A 21,654-nucleotide genomic window follows, 5' to 3' on the forward strand; every position below is an offset into this window, starting at 1 on the left:
ATGGATGGATGGATGGATGGATGGATGGATGGATGGATGGATGGATGAATAGATGGATGTTGTATGCACATTTGATCTGATTACTGGGAGTGCTGTAGTTTTGACATGGATTTTCAATGACATTAACAGCTGATCATGACAAATATACTTTTCCTGTAAAGTATGATGAAGAAAGTGTTCATTCAGTGTATGAAAGTGTAAAGCAGAAAAAACTAATTGTAACCCAAAAGGTACAGGCAGCAAGAAAGATTACTTGTGACTTCCCATTTTATTTATTCAAACAATCCTATGCAATGGGTTTTTTTTTCCCACTCCTCAATGCTTTTTGAAAATGTGAGAGGAGTCAAACACATTTGTTTGAATGAGGTGAGTAAGTAAAACCTCTACCATCCATCATACAATATATCAGTCTTGTTAGTGTTTGGATCGTGTGTTATGTGTGTGTGTGGGTGTGTGTGGCAGGAAACCTGTTGAGTCGTATCTGTTTTATTAAATCTTCTTTAGTCAAAGCTTTGCAGCCATAAAACACATCGATCCTTGTTGCTCACATTGTGGTAGGAATCACACACAAACTCACACACTCGCAAGTCTGATTATTGATGTGTGTTTCACACTGAACGTCTACACACAGTTTGTTCATGACACTCATTTTCTCATTCAGTTTGTCAACTCAAAGAAGAATGGGCTAAAGGAACTAGGAAATTTGCCACTAGTGCTTTATAAATATCACTTTTGAAAAAGAATAAAAACTGTTTTGTGGCTTTAGCAGAGTTCATACCACAATGATATTCATCAACATTTGAACACCTTTTACAGCAGGTTTCTAGGTGTTCAGAATAAAAATCTGCTGAGCCGTGGCTAGGTGCCGGCCTATGTGTGGGACACATTTTCAGTATGCAGTCATTGAATGTGCCTGTGTTTAAATGGGAGTCTCTAGAGTCAACAAGGCAGAGACACAGAAATGTTTGGTGCAACAATGAACAGCTAGCAGGATTTTATTGCCTAACACACATGTGCTTGATAGCAGTTTGAACATAACCAAACAATTAGCAATTTATTACACACTCTGAGTGCTCAGTGTCTGCAATAACCCAGAGGGGCTATGTAGCACCAAAAAAAAAAAAAAAACCAGAACTGAACTGAAAACACAAAAATATACTCCCATAATTTATTTTCCATCCATTTTTCTTCTCTTTTGCAAGCACACATTTGTAAACACAACTAGTCAGGGATGAAAAATTAAAGTGATCCTGATCTGCTGTTAAAGTAACACCTACAGACACCTCCAACAATATTAACACTTACAAAAACTTATTTTTTTCTTGTCAGTCTTCCTCTATTGTGTCTATTTCACTGGAATGATGAGTCAAAGTTTGTAGTTCCCAACCATGGTCCTTGAGGAACACCACCCTGCATGTTTTAGCTGTTTCCCTGCATCAAAACACCTGATTCAGTGATTTAATTACTTCCTCAAGTTCTGCCAAAACCTGTTAATCGCTAAGTCATTCAAATCAGGTATGTCAAACCAGGGCAACAGCTAAAACATGCAGGATGGTGTTCCTCAAGGACCAGGGTTGGGAACCACTAAAGCATCTGTATGTTCATTGAAGTTCTGTGATTGAACATTGTCACCAATGAACATTTTCTTCTGAAATTTGTGATATTGTTGGCAAAATTGACAAACAACCTTAGAACAGTGATCAAAGCAAGTGACCAACTTTTTTGTTCATAGGCCCTTACGTTGTCAACAAAGTTTATAAAAAGCCAGTGTTAAAATGTTGTTTTTATTTTAAAACAGTCCTGAAAAATCAATAATTTAAAACAAATGAGTTAATAACGTTTTGATATATGTAAATGAATGTGTTGTGTCAAATAAAGCCAGCTGGGAGAAAACATAACAGCTCAGACAATAAATACTAAATGCTTTATGTCAAACATGACTGACCCACTGTCTCCTTCTCTGTTGTCCTCCACAGGTAATCGTTTCTTCCTGACCTCATTTGGCACTTTATATATCTCAGAAGTGCAGAAGGAAGATGCTTTGTCCACATACCGCTGTATCACAAAGCACAAGTACAGTGGAGAGACCCGCCAGAGTAATGGAGCCAGACTCTCTGTTATGGGTAAGCAACAAGTTGCTGTACATTAAAATAAAGAATTGTCTTTCCTTTTATTGCCCTTATTAAAGATTTTGTAGTGATGGAACATTAACAGACAGGTTACATATTTTAAGCTGTTTACAATCATCTTCAGACCCTACGGAGTCCACCCCTAATGTGCTGGACAGTTTCCAGTCTGGTGAAGTGCAGGTGGGTCACAGTGTGGAGCTGCCCTGCATCGCCTCCGGCTACTCAAACCCCACCATCCGATGGCTAAAAGACGGTCGGCCATTACCAGCAGATTCCCGCTGGACTCACCGCATCACGGGCCTCACCATCTCTGACTTGAGACTCGAGGACAGCGGCAACTACATCTGTGAGGTCACCAATAGCTTTGGCTCCAAGGAGGTGACCGGTCACCTCAATGTTATAGGTGGGTTCAATCATCACTGAGCATTTTCAGTGCATCTCCTCTTCTGACCTCTACTTTTCTGTACTGGCAACTGCTGAGCAAATGGATAAGAACAATAGAAACAATGAATGCCACACAGGGACACAAACAAGCAGTTGTTTAAGCTGTTTTTGCTAGCCTCGTATGACATAACCATGAGTTTGGTTACAAAGGATTTCTTTCATCCTCCTTTGCTCATAGTGCCACATTAATGTGAAAGAAATTAAAAAAGGTCATGTTGGCCGGTCAGTCTAAAGCAGAGGATGTGAGAGATGACGATAAACTGAATCTTCAGCTATTAAAATGTCATGTAGCTATATAAAAAAATAGATGACACGGGCATGATGAATACGCAGAGAGGTTTGTGTGGAAAATATGGAATTTAGGGAAAAGTAAGGTTAGTGGACACTGAGCAGAGTGGCCACAAGGCACATCACTGTGCAACACACAAACCTCCTATGACAGGGCCGATGTTTGGTGGGAAACACCCCCCCCCCCCCCACCCACACACACACACACACACTGTACAAGCCAAAGTCACTGCCCACAATCTTACACATGCAGATGCAGTGACACACGAACGCACATGCTCACTCACATTCAGCAGCCGCTGGTCCTTAACACCAGCTGCATATTGCTCACTGACATTTACTCCCCTTTCTGTCTTGGATTTCCTCAGTGCTCAGCACACACACACTCAGTCATACAGAGGCACACAAAAGCAAGACGGACAGAGTAACTGACACATACACAGGCACACAACTTTACCACAACTTGACTTCTATTGCTTAGCCAGCACCATGCTGCTCTCATGACAATAGTTATGCTCATTTTGGAATACTGGCATATATTAACCTTCAGTTGTTGTAATTATTTTTCTTTTGGCTGCTCCCCACAGCAAACAAACTCACACAAGAAACTTGCCAATTGTTTTACAAAGTACTTTGTATGCCCTCTCTGGTGCAACCGGATATCGAACCTGCAACCTCAAGATATATTACCCTCAAGAATGTAGATAATTTTCCTTCATCTAACTAAGATTAAAACTAACCAGAAGTGCACTCATATGTAGATTAATTTGTCTATTGTGTTATGGCATTGGATCTTTATTGTAATTTCATGTTGTGCTATAAGTTATATAGGTGATGTTTGTATTATTCTCTGCTCTTTGTTTTGTGGGATGTTTCTTGTTCTAGGACAACGGATGAATAGTAGCTGTTGTGATGCAATGCTAACACCAGCATATTCACATTGTTGCTTACTGCTGACATGTTGATTGATATGCATTGTCCTAATTTAACTAAATAAATAAATGAAAATGAAAATGAAATGAAATCTACATTGTTTTTTTGTTTTTTCGACTTTTCTCTTCCTGTATTCTCTGTTTGCAGAGCCCCTGCGGGTCACATTGTCTCCAAAGAACTTGAAGACTGGGATCAGTAGTACTGTCATCCTCTCCTGTGCTGTTCAAGGTTCCCCTCACTTTACGGTGTCCTGGTACCGTAACACAGAACCCGTCATGCCCGATCAGCACTTTTCCATCCAGGGAGCTCACAATGAGACCTTGTTCATTTCTGCTGCGCAAAAAAGACACTCGGGCGCCTACCAGTGCTTCGCCTCGAGGAAGGGCCAAACTGCCCAGGACTTCTCCATCATACTGCTAGAAGGTGACGACAGAAGTTCATTATTGTTGTGTTATTGTGCACTCATGAATGTTTACGTAGAATTGCTGATGAGGTTAGTTATGCATCAGGGTAACTGTTTGATTTTATGCTGAATAAAACAATAATTCCACATGATTTACAGCACATATGTGTGGTGAAGAACAGGTTGCTTCTGCTTCATGTGTGAACTCATGTAGCAGTTGAGAATCTGCTGACATATGGGGAAAAATTAATTTATTAAAAGCTCACCAGTAAACAGAGGATGGGAATGTGAAATAAATGCCTTAATGTGCATTTTTATATGCATGTATTTTGGATGCATTGTTTGTTTGTGTAATGATTTAGACACATTTCAGACTAGATTTGACCTCTAATTCAGTGCTTGTTATGCTGCTTGTTTTTTATTCCCATTTGTGTTGTATAATGTTTGGGGAAAAAAAAAATGAAATGAAATAAAAAAGCATCAAAGCTATGAAGCTCAAGTTCCATACTAAAACTTTTTTCCCAACAGTAGACATCGCTGGTAAACTGTCTGAAATGCCTCATATTGTCTGGGCTTGTGCTTCTTTTACAGAATGAGATTGCACTGAAATACATGTACGCCCTACTACGGCCCTTAAACATAACTCCCTGCTTGTTACTTTGGTACACCTCAAACGAGTTGCTGTTTTGCTATATTTAACCAATTGTCTGACCAATCAGCAAATTGTTTCTGAAAAGGCACAAACTGAGAAAGAAACTTAAATGAGAAATTATAGACAGAAGATGAAAACAAAAATTACATTTGTGCTTTCTATATGAACTGTACTTATATAGCACCTTTCTATCTTATCAAGATACTCAAAACTCAAATAAATTTACCCTACAATCTGTGCCCTCATTTACCCACTGATACAGCACTCTACTAGATTTATACAAAGACTAATCAGTGCTTTAGATCACATTCATACACCAATGGGACACACATAGGAGGCAATGAGGGGTTCAGTGTCTTGCCCAGGGACACTTCAGAATGTGACTGCTGGTGGATTCGAACCCCCAAGTCTTGCACTGGAGGACGACTGCTCCAACCACTCAGCCACAGCCGCCCATATAATGTGAAACTGATTAAGGTTCACAAAATAGCTTTCTCATCAATCAATCACTCAGTCAAGCTTTATTTTATAGCCCCTTTCATATAAGTCAAATGCAATTCATAGTACAGTGGAGGGAGAAAAAAAAACTTATATGTAAATGGACTGTACTTATATAGCACCTTTCTATCTCATCAAGATACTCAAAGTGCTTTACACTACAATCTATGCCCTCTTTTATCCATTCATACAGCACTCTACTATATCTATGCAAAGATTAATCAGTGCTTTATCACGTTCATACACTGGTGGGACACACATTGGAGGCAATGAGGGGTTCAGTGTCTTGCCCAGGGACAGTTTAGCATGTGAATGCTGGTAGAGTTGAACCCCCAACTCTTGCATTGGAGGACAACTGCTCTAACCACTCAGCCACAGTTGCCCCAAATATGTAATAGCCCGATAGGAAAAATGGGTTTTCAGTTTACATTTAAAACTATCAAGATTATGGCCTCCTCTCAGATCCTCCTGTAGGCTGTTCCACATTTTCGGTGCATGGCTACTAAAAACAGAATCACCAAAAGTTCTTATTTAGCTCCACTGATTAGCTAAACGAGGAGAATCAGAGAATCTGAGGGGATGTCCTGGTTCATAAACTAAAACCATCTCTCAGGAACTGCAGTGAAACATTTGAGAATTAACTTAAGAGTTTAGAAATCCATTTTGTTCTTGGCTGGCCCTGCTTGGACTAGCCTCTAACTTGTCCATCAAAATGATCAAAATCAGCTAATATATTACTTGTTCATTACTTTTCCAAAGAATCTCACTTCAAAACTTTCAAATAATCACATTAATGCTTGTACATTTCTCAAAGAAGAACAGTATGTGTCTCCAAGTGTAATATGAAAGCTTTATTACCCGTCTCCTCACACTTTTATTGCTACATTCTTCCTCCTCTCACACCTTAAATCTCTGGTCTTGTCATTCCCCAGATGGGACACCCCGTATCGTTACCTCTTTCAGTGAAAGGGTTGTCGTCCCGGGTGAACCGTTTTCCCTGATGTGTGCTGCCAAAGGAGCCCCTCCGCCCACTATCACCTGGACCTTGGATGATGAGCCTGTGGCCCGGGATCTGTCACGGGTCAGATCCAGCCAGTACACACTCTCCGACGGGAGCACCGTGAGCTACGTGAACATCAGCAGCCCACAGATTCGCGATGGAGGATTGTATCGGTGCGCCGCACGAAACTCGGCTGGTAGTGCCGAGTACCAAGCGCGCATAAACGTAAGAGGTGCCTGTCTACTTTTCAATATCAGTTATACAGAGGCTCCTCAAAGCCTGACCCCCTCCCCCACCCTGGCCAATACGCTCTCCTGGCTTTACCTTTTTCTCTGTATGTGCGTTTAGTTTTCTCTTATCTGTCCTTTTTTTTGTCTGTTCCATCTGCAGAAACGTCTTTTTTCTCCAGGAGCCCATTTACGTTGTATGTCTTTTTTGTCTTTCTTTCAGTTTTTGAGTACATTAGCCCCTCGTATTTCAAGGTTCAAGGTTCTTTATTGTCATTCGCATCACATGTGGTACATGAGGTGGAATGAAATTGTGTACTCAAGATCCCACTTACACCCAAAAATAGCAAAAATATAAAGTATAAAAAGAAACAGTATATAAGGATCTAAGATCTACGCTAAACAATAAACATGTAATATGATATGGTGTATTAAACAGCAGCCCGAACATGAGTCTGTTGTGAGCAGATGGTATGAATACAGCAGCATAAAGTCAGAGTTTCTTTATTTGTCATTCGCACCACATGTGGTACATGTGGTGGAACAAGATTATGTACAATTGTACTGGAAAACATATTTTAGATGCAAAAAGATTTTTCCCCAAGTGTTAGATTTACATACAGTCAATAAGAATTGTTTGTCTTAAAAAAACTATACTTAATGTGTTCAAAAAGTGTTCAAAACAAAAACAACTGGACTTTATTTGTCCAGTTGTTTTTGTATTGAACACTTTTTGAATTCATCATGTCCTGGATGACTGATAATCTTCACCAGCATATACTTAATGTGTTTTTCTGTGCGTGTACCTCTGTTCTGCCTACTCTACCCACTTGTATGTGCAGCCGTGTGCTCACACATGCTAAACATTGACAAAGAGAAGCTGTACATTAGTTTAACCTACTGTAGGACAAAGTGGCTAAAGCAGAAACAGGTATAGTGTCAGAGTTTCTTTATTGTCATTCGCACCTCATGTGGTACATGTGGTGGAGCGAAATTATGTACACGGGGTCCCAGTTACATCCAACAATAAAATGTCTAAGAAAAACAGTAATAACATCTAAGATATGATCTAAGAAAAACATCAACTAAATATACACTAAGCACTCATAACATAAAACATTGAACATCAGCACAAACATGAACATGAGCATGTGAGCAGATGTGTGAGAGTGTGAGAATTGGCCAAAGATTTCTAAAGGAACAAACGATGTAGATAAAATGAGGGGAAAGGAATGGAGTCGAGAGGAGTTCCTCATGTCTTTGGAGAGGCTGATGGAAAGCTGCGGTGACAGAACTGGTGATGTCACTGTTGTCTGAGATGACAAGGATGAGAAGTGACACCAACGGACAGAGCTGCATCACCGTCTCAGTGTCTCCCTCTCGATTTCTCTCGGTCCCTTTTCTTGGTCCTTTGGTGAGATGTGTAGTTGTGACATGTGAGTCTGCTCCAAGCAAACATGCCAGAATGATCACTGAAGTGAGAATGAGCCCCATTGCCAGAGATTTTCAGGCCCTGCATGCAACACAAACTGTCACAAATACTGCCAACACACACCAACATGCATGGACACACATATTTATAAGCACTTGTGGAAAAACCTGCATGTATGCCCTCTCAATGAAATGTGAGTCATTCAACTTATCTCATTCACCGAGGGACTGCCAGCAAGTTCACAGAGCCACACAGACACAGGTGAACACACACATTTAGACTATGTGTGTGTTGACGTGTGTGTGAGAATGTGTGTGTGTGTGTGTGTGTGTGACGTGCTACTGAATAATACATCTTTGACTAGTCAGAGCTGAGACTTCAAAGCTCAGCACATGCTGGGACAGGGAGGAGAGAGAAAGAGACCAAGAGATGTGGGGGTTGGAGAGAAGCAGGAAGACACCAAAACAAAGGTACAAGATGAACAATAGTGAGAAGGTCAGAGAAGAAGAGACAGATGACTGAGTGATGGCTTCCAACAACATGAAACAACTTTAAATTTTTCTGTCGTCCTGCCCAGATCTTTAGTCTCCATCTTTTGGCAGTCAGACTTGGCAACACTATTTAAACAGTGAGGCATTCTTTTAATGTGTTTTGAGAACTCTGCACCAAAATGTATTGTCATCTTCTTCATTATATTACATTTTTCCAACAAATTTTTATTAAATTATGTAGAATAGTTTCCTTCTTTTTTTGCTCAAAGTCAGATAACCAAGCAGCATTAAAAAAGCAAACACGGCAGAAGAAATCAATAATCAATAATAATGTTGTTAAAGCAATACAAGCTTTGAATCAATTGATTAACAGCTAATCTGCATGAATGACTATTTTGCCAGGTTAACATGTAAATGAATCAGTACATACATCCATCATCTTTTATCTGTTTCTTCCTTTTCGAGTCGCGGGAGTCACTGGTGCCCACATACAGCAGTCACAGTTCGAGAGGTGGGGACACCCTGGACTGGTCTCCAGTCCATCACAGATCCACAAAGAGACAAACAAGACAACCATTCACTCTGTCACTCACACCTAGGGACAATTTAAAGTTACCAGTCAGCCTAACATGCATATTTTTGGTCTGTGGGAGGAAACCGGAGTACCTGGAGAAAACCCATGCATGCACAGAGAGAAGTTCAAGTTGTGTTTATTTGTCATATGCAAGGTTAACACAGGGTAACAGTACAATGAAATGCTTAGGATGAGATGAACTGATTTGACTAACTTAAAAAAATCAAAGAACCAACAAACAAGAAATACTAAAAGCATGTAATAAGGGTACACAATAAAAATACCAAAAAGTGAAAAAGTAATTATAATATTTACAATGGCCTAAATAGAGATATTGAACAACAACATGGTAGAATATAATGGTGCAGCAGGATGAATTTGAATGAAAAAAGGTATTTCAAGGTAGTAATATAAGCTAAAATGCACATGATATATACATATACACACACACACACTTATCTCTATATATACATAGATGGATAGATGGGTAGACGGACAGACGGTAGTGACATTGAGGTTGAATTATTAGTTAGTTATTGCCAGTTGTTCAGTGTTATTTATCGAGAGTTCATTAATCTGACAGCTTGTGGATAATCGTTGTCCTTTAGTCTTTTTGTACGCGATGACAGACTCCTGTATCGTCTGCCTGAGGGTAGTAGACGGAAGAGTCTTTGTGCTGGGTGGGTGTGATCCTTAATGATGCTGCATGCTTTACGCAGACATCAGCTGTGTTAGATATCCTGGATGGTGTGGAGACTGCTACCAGTGATGTCCTCTGCTGTTTGCACTACTACCCTCTATAGAGCTTTCTGGCTCTGACTGGTGCAGTTCCCATACCACCCTGTGATGAACATGCAAAATCCACCCAGAAAGGTCCTAGGCAGGGATTTGAACTGGCAACCTTCTTGCTGAGAAGCAACAGATCTACCAACGGAACCACCCTCATCTAAATGCATTCTACATTAAAACAGCAAATCTTTTAATACAAGTACCTAAAACTGTTAAGTGTTGGTTTTGTTTGCTTCATTTTATACCTACTCGTTTTCTCTCCGTTACTTCCTGTTTGTAGCACACAGGTATAAAGTCAGTTAAATCATTTGTTTGTTACATCTATTAGCATTAAATTTAATATTCATGTCTAGTCCAATGTGGCTCGAAAATGTACGACTATCACTGTTAAGTTGAACCAAAGGTACATGGACTCCTGCTTAAAATGTTGAAATCATTTTGATTTTTCAAATGAGAAAGCCCCTTGGATGTGAAGCACGATGTCTTCAAGAACCAGAAAGAAAGTCAGATAGCTTTACTTGAAATTGCAGATTATAAGTTCTCAACAAACTTACACCAGTTTTCCTGTAATGGATCAGCAAATTTATATTACTAAGAAACACTACAAACAGCCTGAGAAACAGGTTTACAAACAAATTTAAACTTTAAAATTCAAAGCTTTGTTTTGCAAATGCAAACAGTGCCAGCAGCAGTAGCAGCTAACTGTAGCAGTTCAGGTGCAGAGTGGTGTTCTTCTGGGAGGAATCTCAAACTATTTCTGCTGGAATGTAATGCAAAACTGAATATTTTGGGGGACAAAACTGGCCAAGACCAGAATGATTTAGATAATTTAAATGAACTTGTCACATCCCCGTTTTGGGGAATAGCAGATCATCGGTTAGAGCTGTTGCTGTCTCACAGAAAAAAAAGTTCTAGGTTCAAGGAAACCAAGCAGCAACCGTTCTGTGCAAAGTTTGGAGCTTCTCCCTGTGCATAGGTTTTGTTTTCTCCAGGAACTCTGTTTTCTTCCCGCAGACCAAAACATACATTATGTTAACAGAAGAGTCATCACTAGGTGGGATCGAGTGTGTGAACTGTTGTGAGTGTTGTGCCAGTCCATCACACCTGGCCCCATGATGAACTAGAAACTTGCCCATGGTATACCATGTCTTTTGTCCAATGATGGCTGCAGATTGGCATCAGCTTCCTGCAACCCTGCATTGGAAAAGCATGTAAAGTAAATAAAAGGATGGATGGCTCATTTTGACTCCTCTTTTAGCAAACAAGAGAGCTACATCAACAAACATTTTAGAGGAACAGACATGCTCAGAAAAGCTAACGGAATAAAGTTAAACAGAAAAGTAAAATAGTTTAGACTAGATCTCAGTTTTATTTTTTCCATTGTGGTTTCAGGGCTCAGTAAATTTTCTTACGAATAGTATCTAAAACATAGTTTATGACCATCAACCTTTTTGTCTATCGAGAACGAGACATGGTCTAGTTGCCTCTTTAAAACTGGATTTGGCTTCTAGCATTTGTGTCACTGCAATGACCAAGAGCTTTTTTAAAAATTGGCAGAGTTTTGTGGGAGGAAATGTAAATGCGTGGCCCAATCTGATAAGTTCATTCTCTCTACAGCAGTTGTCTTTAAAATGATATTGCTACAGAGAGGTGTTATACTGTTACAAGAACTTTTAAAAAGAGACCGTTTCAAGAACAACTTTGTGGACGTGGTGAGAAACGCAAGTCTGGAAGGAACAGGAAACTGATAAGGATGGGTAGACACATGTCAAACTTAATTCTGGAGAAACTTGTCAGTATTGATTAGAAAAAGATCAAATCTTCTACTACAGCAGTAGAACTGGACTCATTAACTTTAGGACAGAACCGTAGAACATCCTTTTTACTTTCTCTTCCTACACCCCTACATTCTTTTTATTTATTTATATGTTTTCATATTTGTCTTTTTCCCCTTCCTACTTTCTTCCTTATCAACCTTCCCCATTATTCCTAAAATTCCATGACCTGCTTCTGGCACCATCAACTAATGATATTCTTGTCCCCTTTTTTGTCTTTCTTTGACCACATTTATTTTCCTTTCTTCGTCTTTCTGTATCTCTCTCTCTCTCTCTGTCTTTCTCCAAATCAGGTCCTCCAAGGATTCGCCCTATGAAGAACATCACTGCAGTGGCAGGAAGAAACACTTTCATAAACTGTCGTGTAATTGGGTATCCTTATTACTCAATTAACTGGTACAAGGAGGAACTCCTGTTGCCTGACAACCATCGCCAGGTGATGTCCTGTTTTCCACCTTCAGTAAAAGACTGTACAAATATCATTAATATGCTGTGTTTTGGATAGTATTGCGTTATTGTGGTTAGTTTTTCCATCTCACAACAAAAAGATTCTTGATTATAGCGCACGCTTTGAGTGGAGTTTACGTTTCCTCTCAGTGCCTGTGTGTGGGTGTTCTCTGACTGTGTCTTCCTCCAACAGTCGAAAAACCTGCATGTGAGTCCAATTAGTGTTTCAATACAGATTTCAAATGTGAGTGCAAAGGATCATGCTGGTTTGTCTTGTTTGCTTCTTTACTGGCCTTGTAACAATCTGGTTCCAACACGTGAGGTTAAATGAGATTTGGAAAATGAATGAACAAATGTGGTATTTTTATTTTTTCTGTGCTGTAATAACTCTAAACTTTCATATTTTTTCTAAATGAATCTGTCTGTTCAATTTTATGTTCATCATATTCAATAACTGAAATGACAGAGATTTTGAATTGCTTACATTTGCCTTTAAGTTATCATAACAGTAGCTAAAATAATTCCAATACAGTAGTCCCTCGTTTAACACGGGTGTTAGGGACCACGCCCCAAAGTAGGGATACAGTAGTTCAAGTTCAAGTTAACTTTATTGTCATTACCATCTCATGTGGTACATGAACTGGAACAATATTATGTACACAAGTAGTAATAGTAGTAAGTAGTATTTTATTTTAGGATTTACTGTAGTAGTAGTAGTAAGTAGTAGTTTATTTAGTATTTATATACAGATATATTGACATTTTAGACCCTTCCCATGCTCTTGCAATGTTCATAAAATTTTTCTAAACTCTTAATCATTTAAAAAAATATACATTTTAAATGGGTACTCACCAGAGAAGATGAAGAAGAGATGGAGATGAAGAATTAGCTGTCCAGTGATGACGAAGAAGGTGATGAAGATGAGAAGAAACCAGGTGCTTTGGCTTCGTTTTTCATAATGAAAGTGCAAGATGGCATCCTTTTCCAGAACAGGCCTGTTTCGTCCACGTTAAAAACTTCTTCAGACCTGTAGACCTCCGGCTTGGCGAGCAGATCTTTGAACGTTGTGTTAAACTCCTCTGCTCCTTCTGTGTCAGCGGACGCAGCCTCTCTGTGAGAAACACCTTTAAATCCAAATCATTTTTGAAATTTGTCAAACCATCCCTTGCTGGCACTAAATGCAGTGGTTCAGTGGTTGAACCAGGTAGTCGAAAGGTCCAGCTTCGGGTTTGTCCCCCCCCCCCCCGCTCTCCACTCCTCATTTACATTGCCATGTCTCTTCCTCCATGCTGCTTGCTGCAAGATGATCATACAGTAAAGTTGTTTCAACTTTGGTGTTGGTATCCAAAGTGATTTATTTTTTTTATTTTTTTTTTGCAATCATTAATCCACATGACCAGTGCAACTTCCATCTCAACAATTGTGCTGTAGGCGGCCGGCAGCATCTCGGCCATCTTAAAGTCTATTCAGAAGTTCCATTTTCTCTTTAATCGTCAGCATCTTCCACTGGCATTTCAGTTTGCCGCCAGAAACTTTTTGAATGCACAGAACATTAATAGGAGCCATCCAATTGAAAAAGAACACAGGTAAACAAACCCCCTGCTGTTAGTGACTGTCTGCTAGTGTAACAGCCAATCAGCGGCCGGGTTAAACAGAGCTGACAGTTACTGAGCCAATCAGCGCCTGGGTTACTAAGCATTTCAGTTACAAAGCATTCTGGCATTTTGGTTCGCCGCCAGAAACTTTTGAACACAGAACATTTAGAAAACAACGTAGTAGTAACACTTGAAGTTTAGTTGAAAAAAAGTGAAGGTAAACAGACAATAACAGATGGTAACAGCCAATCAGCCGCTGGGTTAAACGGAGCTGATGGTTACTGATCTGATCAGTGCCCGGGTTACTAAGTGCAATGTTCCGTTTCTTAAAGAGAAATGTCCTGACATGATTTACATTTTCTTGCAAGTCTTACATTTGTAAAATTGAATTTTCTTAAAAAAACAACTTTTCCATGTAACAAATTCAATTTTACGTTTGAAAGGCCGGTTCAGCAGTCATGACTTCGCTTTGCAAAAATACTGTTCGGCAGAAAACAGCGACCAGAGCCACTACAGCATTGAATTAAGGGCAACGTAGTCCTTAAGAGTGGCAATTACAGTACTGTTGGGGGTTGAATGAAAGATAACTACAAAATGGCAGGGTCTGTCCAAATTATTATTATTTTTTTGTCATTAACTTTCTCACATCTACATGAGCTATGTACAGTGATATTACTGTACAGTCCACAATCGTGTCCATCCATCCATCCATTATCTTTACTGGCTTATTCCATTTTGGGTCACGGGGGTCGCCGGTGCCCATGTCCAGCAATCACTGTGCAAGGGGCGGGGTACACCCTGGACAGGTCGCAAGTCCATCACAGGGACACATAGAGACAAACGAGACAAACAACCATTCAGTCTTTCACCCACACCTGGGGACAATTTAGACTTACCAATCAGCCGAACATGCATGTTTTTGGTCTGTGGGAGGAAACCGGAGCACCCGGAGAAAACCCATGCATGCACGGAGAGAACATGCAAACTCCACCCAGAAAGGCCCCTGGACCGGGGTTTGAACCAAGGACCTGCTCGCTGAGAGGCAGCAGCTCTACCAGTTGCGCCACCGTGCTGCCTCCACAATCGTGTGTTAAACAATAATAAAAATTGTCCAATATGTGTACAGTACTGTAAGCCCACAAACAACGATATTGCGAGTCCACGAAAATTGAACTGCGAAGAAGCGAGAGACTACTGTAACACAAAATAACACCAGGATTTGCTTGGGCCAATGTCCAGTAGTCATTATGCGAGAGGTAAGGGAAGTCCTGGACAGGTTGCAAGCTCATCACTGGGCCACATAAGCTACGTTCACACTGCAGACAAATGCGGCCCATTCTGATTTTTATTTTTTATTTTTTCCCATATCGACTCATTTCAGATATTTTCATGACAGTCTGAACATTTATTTATTTTTCTCCCTGGCTCTGATCGAGGTGGCTGCTTCTGTCTTTCCTCCCCCATTTTTCCTTCCTCCTGCTCTGCTCTCTGTGTGTCTGAAGTGCCTGGTTCACATCTTCCAAACATAAATTAAGAAGATTATGGATTTGGTATCTTGGGCGTTCAACTCTATTGATAAGATTTTTTCATCAAAGCGACAAGGTCCTGGAGAATCGGCGTGTCCAGCTGAGGCTCACGCTGTGGGGTATGTCATGGATCCGTGGGGAGTGTGGCAGCTGATGTGCCTTTCAGTTCTGTCTCAGGAGGATGTTGAAGATGTTTACATATTTGGAATTATAATAGAAGGGACTCTGCTCTTTGGCATCGGCGGGGCTCTGTTTTATCGACTTTTAAAGCAGATGGCAGCAGCAGTTTCGGCCATGGAAAAGCTTCCGAGTCAGTGTGAAGGTTTGGTCCATGCAATAGGAACTTTGAATCATCTGGTTTATGAGCTAAACCGTAAGGTGGAGGCGATTTATGAGAATCGCAGGCCACCTGCGGCTTCTGGGACTTATCAGCGTGGTGGGTTCGACCTTGAAGGAGACTCATAGCATGGATCAGTGGAATGGAATCCCACAATTAGGCATTTTCGGAACCAGAATGCCCAGATGGACTCGAGGCTAGAAAAAAGTAATCTGTCTGCCTGAAGAAAAACAAGAATCAAGCTTATCTGAATCAGACTCCTGACGACCTCGGAGACGGGCCGACTATCAAATTTCTCCTGGGACATGGGTAACCAAGGACAAAAGCTTCATCTATCGCACCCCCCGAGAACTTTCTGTGCAAGCTTATCAGAACTGCTGGCTGAAACAACATCTTCAGAAACTGTGGCTGATCTGAAAAACGCTCATGGACAAATCTCAACACCTTGATGTCAAATGCAAATGTAATCATGTTTTAATTGTGCTTGCTAGTAGAGTTTTTTTTTTATGTTTCTAATTGTGTCCTGATAGACAAGATGTGAAAGATCTTTTTTTGTAATACCACTATCTAACCTCATGTTTCTCCCCCTTTTCCTATCTCAAAAATATTTTTCTGAATAAGAATAAGAAAAGGCCGCGCTTTCTATAGTTGCAGCTTTGTGCACTCCCCCCATCTTTCGGACGACTGCATACATGCATACATGCATACGTGCATACATGTTTGCATTGTAGCTCAGTGCAATGCCAATAAATTTTATTCTGATTCTGATTCTGAACATGTCAAATACAATTTTCCATATCAATATTTATGTGATGGAATCAATATTTGAGTTTGTTTTTACCTTTAATATGTTGCTACTACTCCAAAATTCCCTTGATTTTAATGATAATGTGATCGATTACACACAAAAATAAGATCTGAGTGCAACTGAGCATTAAGACCTGCAGTGTGAACGTAGATATAGAGATAAACGAGACAAACGTACACACTCTCACTCGACCCTGGAGACAAGTTAGTTACAAATGAACCTAACATGCATGTTTTTGGTCTGTGGGAGGAAACAGGAGTACTCAGAGAGAGCATGCAAGCTCTACCCAGGAAGGTGCCCGGCTGGGATTCAATCCATCAAACTTCTTGCTGAGAGGCAACAGATCTACTAACTGTGCTACCGTGGCGCCCTTTAATGCTATATAATTTGAATTCAAATGTCTGTTTACAAATTATTGATATATTTTATAATATAAATGCCACTCCAGGTGGTGTTTGAGAATGGGACACTGAAGCTCAGTGATGTTCAGAAGGGCATGGACGAAGGCGCCTACGTCTGCAGTGTGCTGATCCAGCCACGGCTATTCATCACCGAGACCGTTTACATCACAGTCAAAGGTCAGTTGCAAAGGTGACTTTATTGAACATTTTGTTTTTACACAAGGGTTTTATTTTCCATACACAAGAACTTCCATAGATGTCTCAAACGTATATGAGTGTGTTTGGAATTTGCACAATCCATATAATGTTGCTTGGTGGAATTTTTAATCTGAAGGCAGGATAGCTGGGTTCACTGTAATGTGAAATACTCTGTTTTACAATAGCAAGCTTAGTAAAGTTGATTTGAATGAATACAGATTATGCATTTATTAGTACTGGTTCCACCTTCCAAGAAAAGAAAATGCACATTGTAGTAAAAAGAACTCTACATTTAAGGAAAAATTATTTAGTTGTGACCCCTTCTTCGTTGTGGTGTACCTCAGAGCTCTATTTAAGGTCCCATTCCAGTTTCATCATGTATTCTTCCATTGGTGGTCCATTTTCAGAAGCTATTTCACTATTTATTTTTGCTGATGGCCTACAGATCGACCTGACTTTATCAGCTTATATCTAAGCCTTACTGATTATGTCAGAGAGCCATAAACATGGATGGTTTTGATAGAAAAACTTTGGAACAAAACATAATTAATTTTATTTGGCAATCTAATCTCCTAACAGTTACAGTAGTGCCATTGGCAAACTAAATTCTTATTGTTTTCCATTTGCAAAATATACCTGGTGTAATACTTGACTGTTTTTAAATCTAAAAGCATTTTATCACAACATGTATCTTCTTGTTCCTGTGTATAATAAACCTTAACTTTAGGGTGAGAATTAGAAGGGTTGGTTGGTAGGTTTCAGCTCAATTCAAATTATTTTCTCTCACCAAATGTTGTTCTGTCTCATCCAAACATCTTACTTCTTTATCTCAACGGCTTTGCTTACTGTTACTTTTACTTTTCTACAGTAACGAACGCCTCATTTTGAACCAATATACTTTTTGTGGATTTGTAAGATGACAACAATCTCAGAAATCATTAATCTTCACCTCTTGCCTTAAAAAATGGTCTGGTCATCAGTTGATTGGCTTTCCTCTTAGCTCAACTCCCGTTTAAGCCATTTCTGGATCTGATATGTGCTAGTGCTCCTAGATTATATGGTCCTTGATGCAAAATAATCTTGTATAGGCTGCTACATGTAGCTTGTTAGTCATGCACATCAATAAAAGGCCAAAAATCGTCTTTATGAATCTTTGTTTAATGGTAAAACAGGAAGTGATTAGCAATGCTTTGAAACAGGGTAGTGTTAGTGAAACAGAACAAGAAGCACGAACAAAGCTTTCTGCATTACCTCTAATAACCCCTGATTAAGGGGCGGAGTGGCCGAGTGCAAGCTCTCAACCACTCGGCAATTACACAGAGCAGGAGTGCTATTGCATAAGTTTAGTGAGTGTGTATGCCCTGTGCCAGCTTGTATTAGTATGAATGAAGTGTGTGTGCGTGCTGTAAATATTTTGCATGTAACGTCTCGCTCTGTTCTCAGCTGCAGAAGCAGAACGACATGTTTGTTCCAGGAAGTTGTCAATGTGTGTGTGAGTGTGTGTTTCTGTGCGACATTTTCACAAAGTGTGAAATCTGTGCTACTCCATGGTATTTGTACCATAGTGTTCCTTACCACATACAGGCACATTAACGTATATGACCTTGCTCACGTGTGCATGTGTGCATGTACATTTACACGCTCGCTGGTACGTGTTTGTATGAACGTGTGCCTGTCATGCCTCTCATTTAATTAGATGAATGCTAACGAGGCCCAGATTAAATCTCCCAGATGTCTCAGATGAACCCCCATCCCCTCAGACCCCCACTCCAAACTATCACCATCACTTCAGCAGGTATCCATGGCAACACTGTTCATCCCCTATGGATGGGGCTCTAATTAGAGCAGCTATTACGGGCTGGCTTTAGCAGGGCGAGGTGGGCTGGAAAGGAGGAATTGGTAAAGGGCATGGGCGGCTGCGGTGTGAGCAGTTTAATATGGAGATTTGTAACTTAGTCCAGGACAAGACAACAACCTCAGGACATCATCTTTGTTTTCTTGGAGTCAAACAGAAAAGTTTACACCAATTTTGTTAATCAGAATAAAATGTCAGAGTTCAAGACAGGCTTTTGAAACGGGGGAATCTAACATTGTCTTTTCCTCCCTTCACTGGTTTCCCATTCCATTTTTTACTTTACATCCATTTTTGTCTCACCATCTAAATGCCTTTGAATTGTTAAAACTATTTGTCCATCCATATATTCCTTGATTCTAAACATTACATTTATTTGACTTCATTTTATTTAACTGTTTAAATATTATACGCTCACTTGTCTTTTGAACTACATTTCCTATTCTGTCCATTTTTATATCACCTCATTGCCTTCCCTGTTCCCTGTTTTACTCTACAGCTCCTCTCTTTCATTGGTCATTGCTTAAATTTGATCTCGTCCTTTTCCTGTTTTTTTCATTTTAATATGCCTCTTTACTTTGTCTTTCTAATTTTCTTCTTCTTTCACCTCGTCTCTATTTTCTCCTGCCCGCTTCTCAGTTCCCCCGCTGATCCAACCATTTGACTTCCCCCCAACTTCCATTGGCAAATTGATGTACATCGCCTGTGTTGTGTCATCTGGAGACATGCCCATACGCATCACGTGGCGGAAGGACGGCCAGGAGATCGTACCCTCCTCGGGCATCACCATCGACACAAAGGAGTTCATGAGCTCCCTGCAGATCTCCAAAGTGTCTCTCAAACACAATGGCAACTACACCTGCATTGCTAGCAATGATGCTGCTACTGTTAGCACAGAGAGGCAGCTCACAGTTACAGGTAAGTACAACCGAGTGCAGAAAGCATAAGCATATATACAGCACCTCAAAACAGCAATAGTTAGAACAAACATGTTTTTTTAATGCAAATATCAAAAGTTTGCACCACAGATAAAATCAATTAAACATACTTCAGCATAAACAAAAAATATATTAGACTATTGTCTTATTAAAGTTGATGCTAGAGTCATGCTAAACAGTGAGGCAGTCTCAGTCAAAGCATTTGCTTATGAATCTTTGTAACATATACTAAATTGTTTAATCTCACTTAGTAAGAAAATCTTTTTAAAGTGCCATAGTGGGTGTTTTAAAGTGGAGTTCTGTGCAAACTTTATAAACAATTTAAAACCACCCTGTTGTAGACAAGTCTTTAAACTAAACTACTTCAGTTTAGAGAGATAGTTTAAATATTACCAGATTGAAAAGCAAATGTGTAATAAAGGAGAACCAAAGATCAAACGAGAAAGCTGCCATCATACAAACAAGTCTAAATGCAAAAAACACACTCATCAAACCTTATTTTACAAATCTTTACATTGCAATCAATTATACATCACATGGTTATTTACATAGAATTCTATATATTTTTGCAAATGCAAGTGGCTGCAGCAGCAGCTAGCTATAGCATAGTGGGGTAGCCTATTTGTTATAATTACAATTGTTTATAGGATTATTAATTATAATTTATTATAATGCAAATGTAATAAAAAGTAATTATATTATTTATTTATTCCCAGAATAATTGTTTGATGCAATTTTTTTGGTAATGCAATTGTTTATTAAAAATAGTGTCTTTTCATTCACTTTCTCTCTTGTGAATTTCCAGTACCTCCTCGATTTGTTGTGCAGCCCAACAACCAGGATGGGATCTATGGAAAGGCAGCAATCCTGAACTGTTCTGTTGATGGATACCCCCCTCCGAAAGTCATGTGGAAGCATGCCAGAGGTGCACTCGGTACATGAATCATCTTTCATACTTTATCTATGCATGCATGTGTTACAGTATATCCCTCTGTCAGCATTTTTAATCCCATTGCCAGAATCATGCTTCTACACTGTGCAGAATAGATTGTCTTCAAATGCAAATACTGTTAGATTACTTTATCATAATTACTGGTCTTGTCTCCTTCTGTCCAGCGGGTATTGGGAACCCACAGCAATACCACCCCGTGCCTCTCACTGGCCGTATTCAGATAATGAATAATGGCTCTCTGCTCATCAGACATGTCCTGGAAGAGGATCGTGGTTTCTACCTTTGTCAGGCCTCCAACGGAGTGGGTTCAGACATCAGCAAGAGCATGGTGCTCACAGTCAAAAGTGAGCACACAACCACACACAGCCTGTAAAACCCGTCCAGAGCCTGTATGCAATTTGGGCATCTAAGATTGTCTTCTGCTCCTGCTTCATCGTACTTCATGCTCTTGTGCTCACTCACTGTGTCAAACCAATGAAGCCCCTAACAAACACACACAAAATAAGTATAAACATACATGAACACACACACGCGACACATTATAGATTAATGAAGCAAAAATGACCACAAACATATAAGGAAACAGCATGAGGGAAAGAAATGTTTTTGCACGACTGTGATAGGCAGCGAGAAGACAGCTGAGCGATTGATCTTTTGATGCATGGGAGCTCTCTTGACACAATCAGAAAGACTTTGAGCTTGATCATTATCTGCAATCAATCGCTGTATGGTGCTTCACTTGTCAATATCACCACGGGTAATGCCACATAAAAATGAAATGAAAAACACATAAACACAAAGATTATCAGCATCAAGCACAACAATATGTGAGGCAGAGGTATTGTTTTCAGCATGTGGTACATTGAGCTTATAATTCAACTATAATCGCAATAGAGTTGTCAAGG

The 21,654-nt window shown here is 39.8% G+C and overlaps 1 protein-coding gene across 1 annotated transcript in view; it reads left to right on the plus strand.

Moving 5' to 3' along the window:
• Positions 1-21,654, plus strand: part of LOC119410617 (Down syndrome cell adhesion molecule-like protein 1 homolog) — a 156,511-nt gene that overhangs the window by 97,773 nt on the left and 37,084 nt on the right. Inside the window, exons 4-12 of the mRNA XM_037677502.1 lie at positions 1,977-2,123; positions 2,254-2,532; positions 3,942-4,217; positions 6,280-6,579; positions 11,989-12,131; positions 16,857-16,986; positions 19,499-19,777; positions 20,603-20,731; positions 20,914-21,093. Of these exons, the coding sequence (XP_037533430.1) occupies positions 1,977-2,123; positions 2,254-2,532; positions 3,942-4,217; positions 6,280-6,579; positions 11,989-12,131; positions 16,857-16,986; positions 19,499-19,777; positions 20,603-20,731; positions 20,914-21,093 (1,863 nt within the window). The remainder of the gene's footprint in view (positions 1-1,976; positions 2,124-2,253; positions 2,533-3,941; positions 4,218-6,279; positions 6,580-11,988; positions 12,132-16,856; positions 16,987-19,498; positions 19,778-20,602; positions 20,732-20,913; positions 21,094-21,654) is intronic.

This window comes from Nematolebias whitei, chromosome 6 (genome assembly GCF_014905685.2).
Source record: "Nematolebias whitei isolate Nwh7 chromosome 6, NemWhi1, whole genome shotgun sequence".
Lineage (NCBI taxonomy): Eukaryota > Metazoa > Chordata > Actinopteri > Cyprinodontiformes > Rivulidae > Nematolebias > Nematolebias whitei.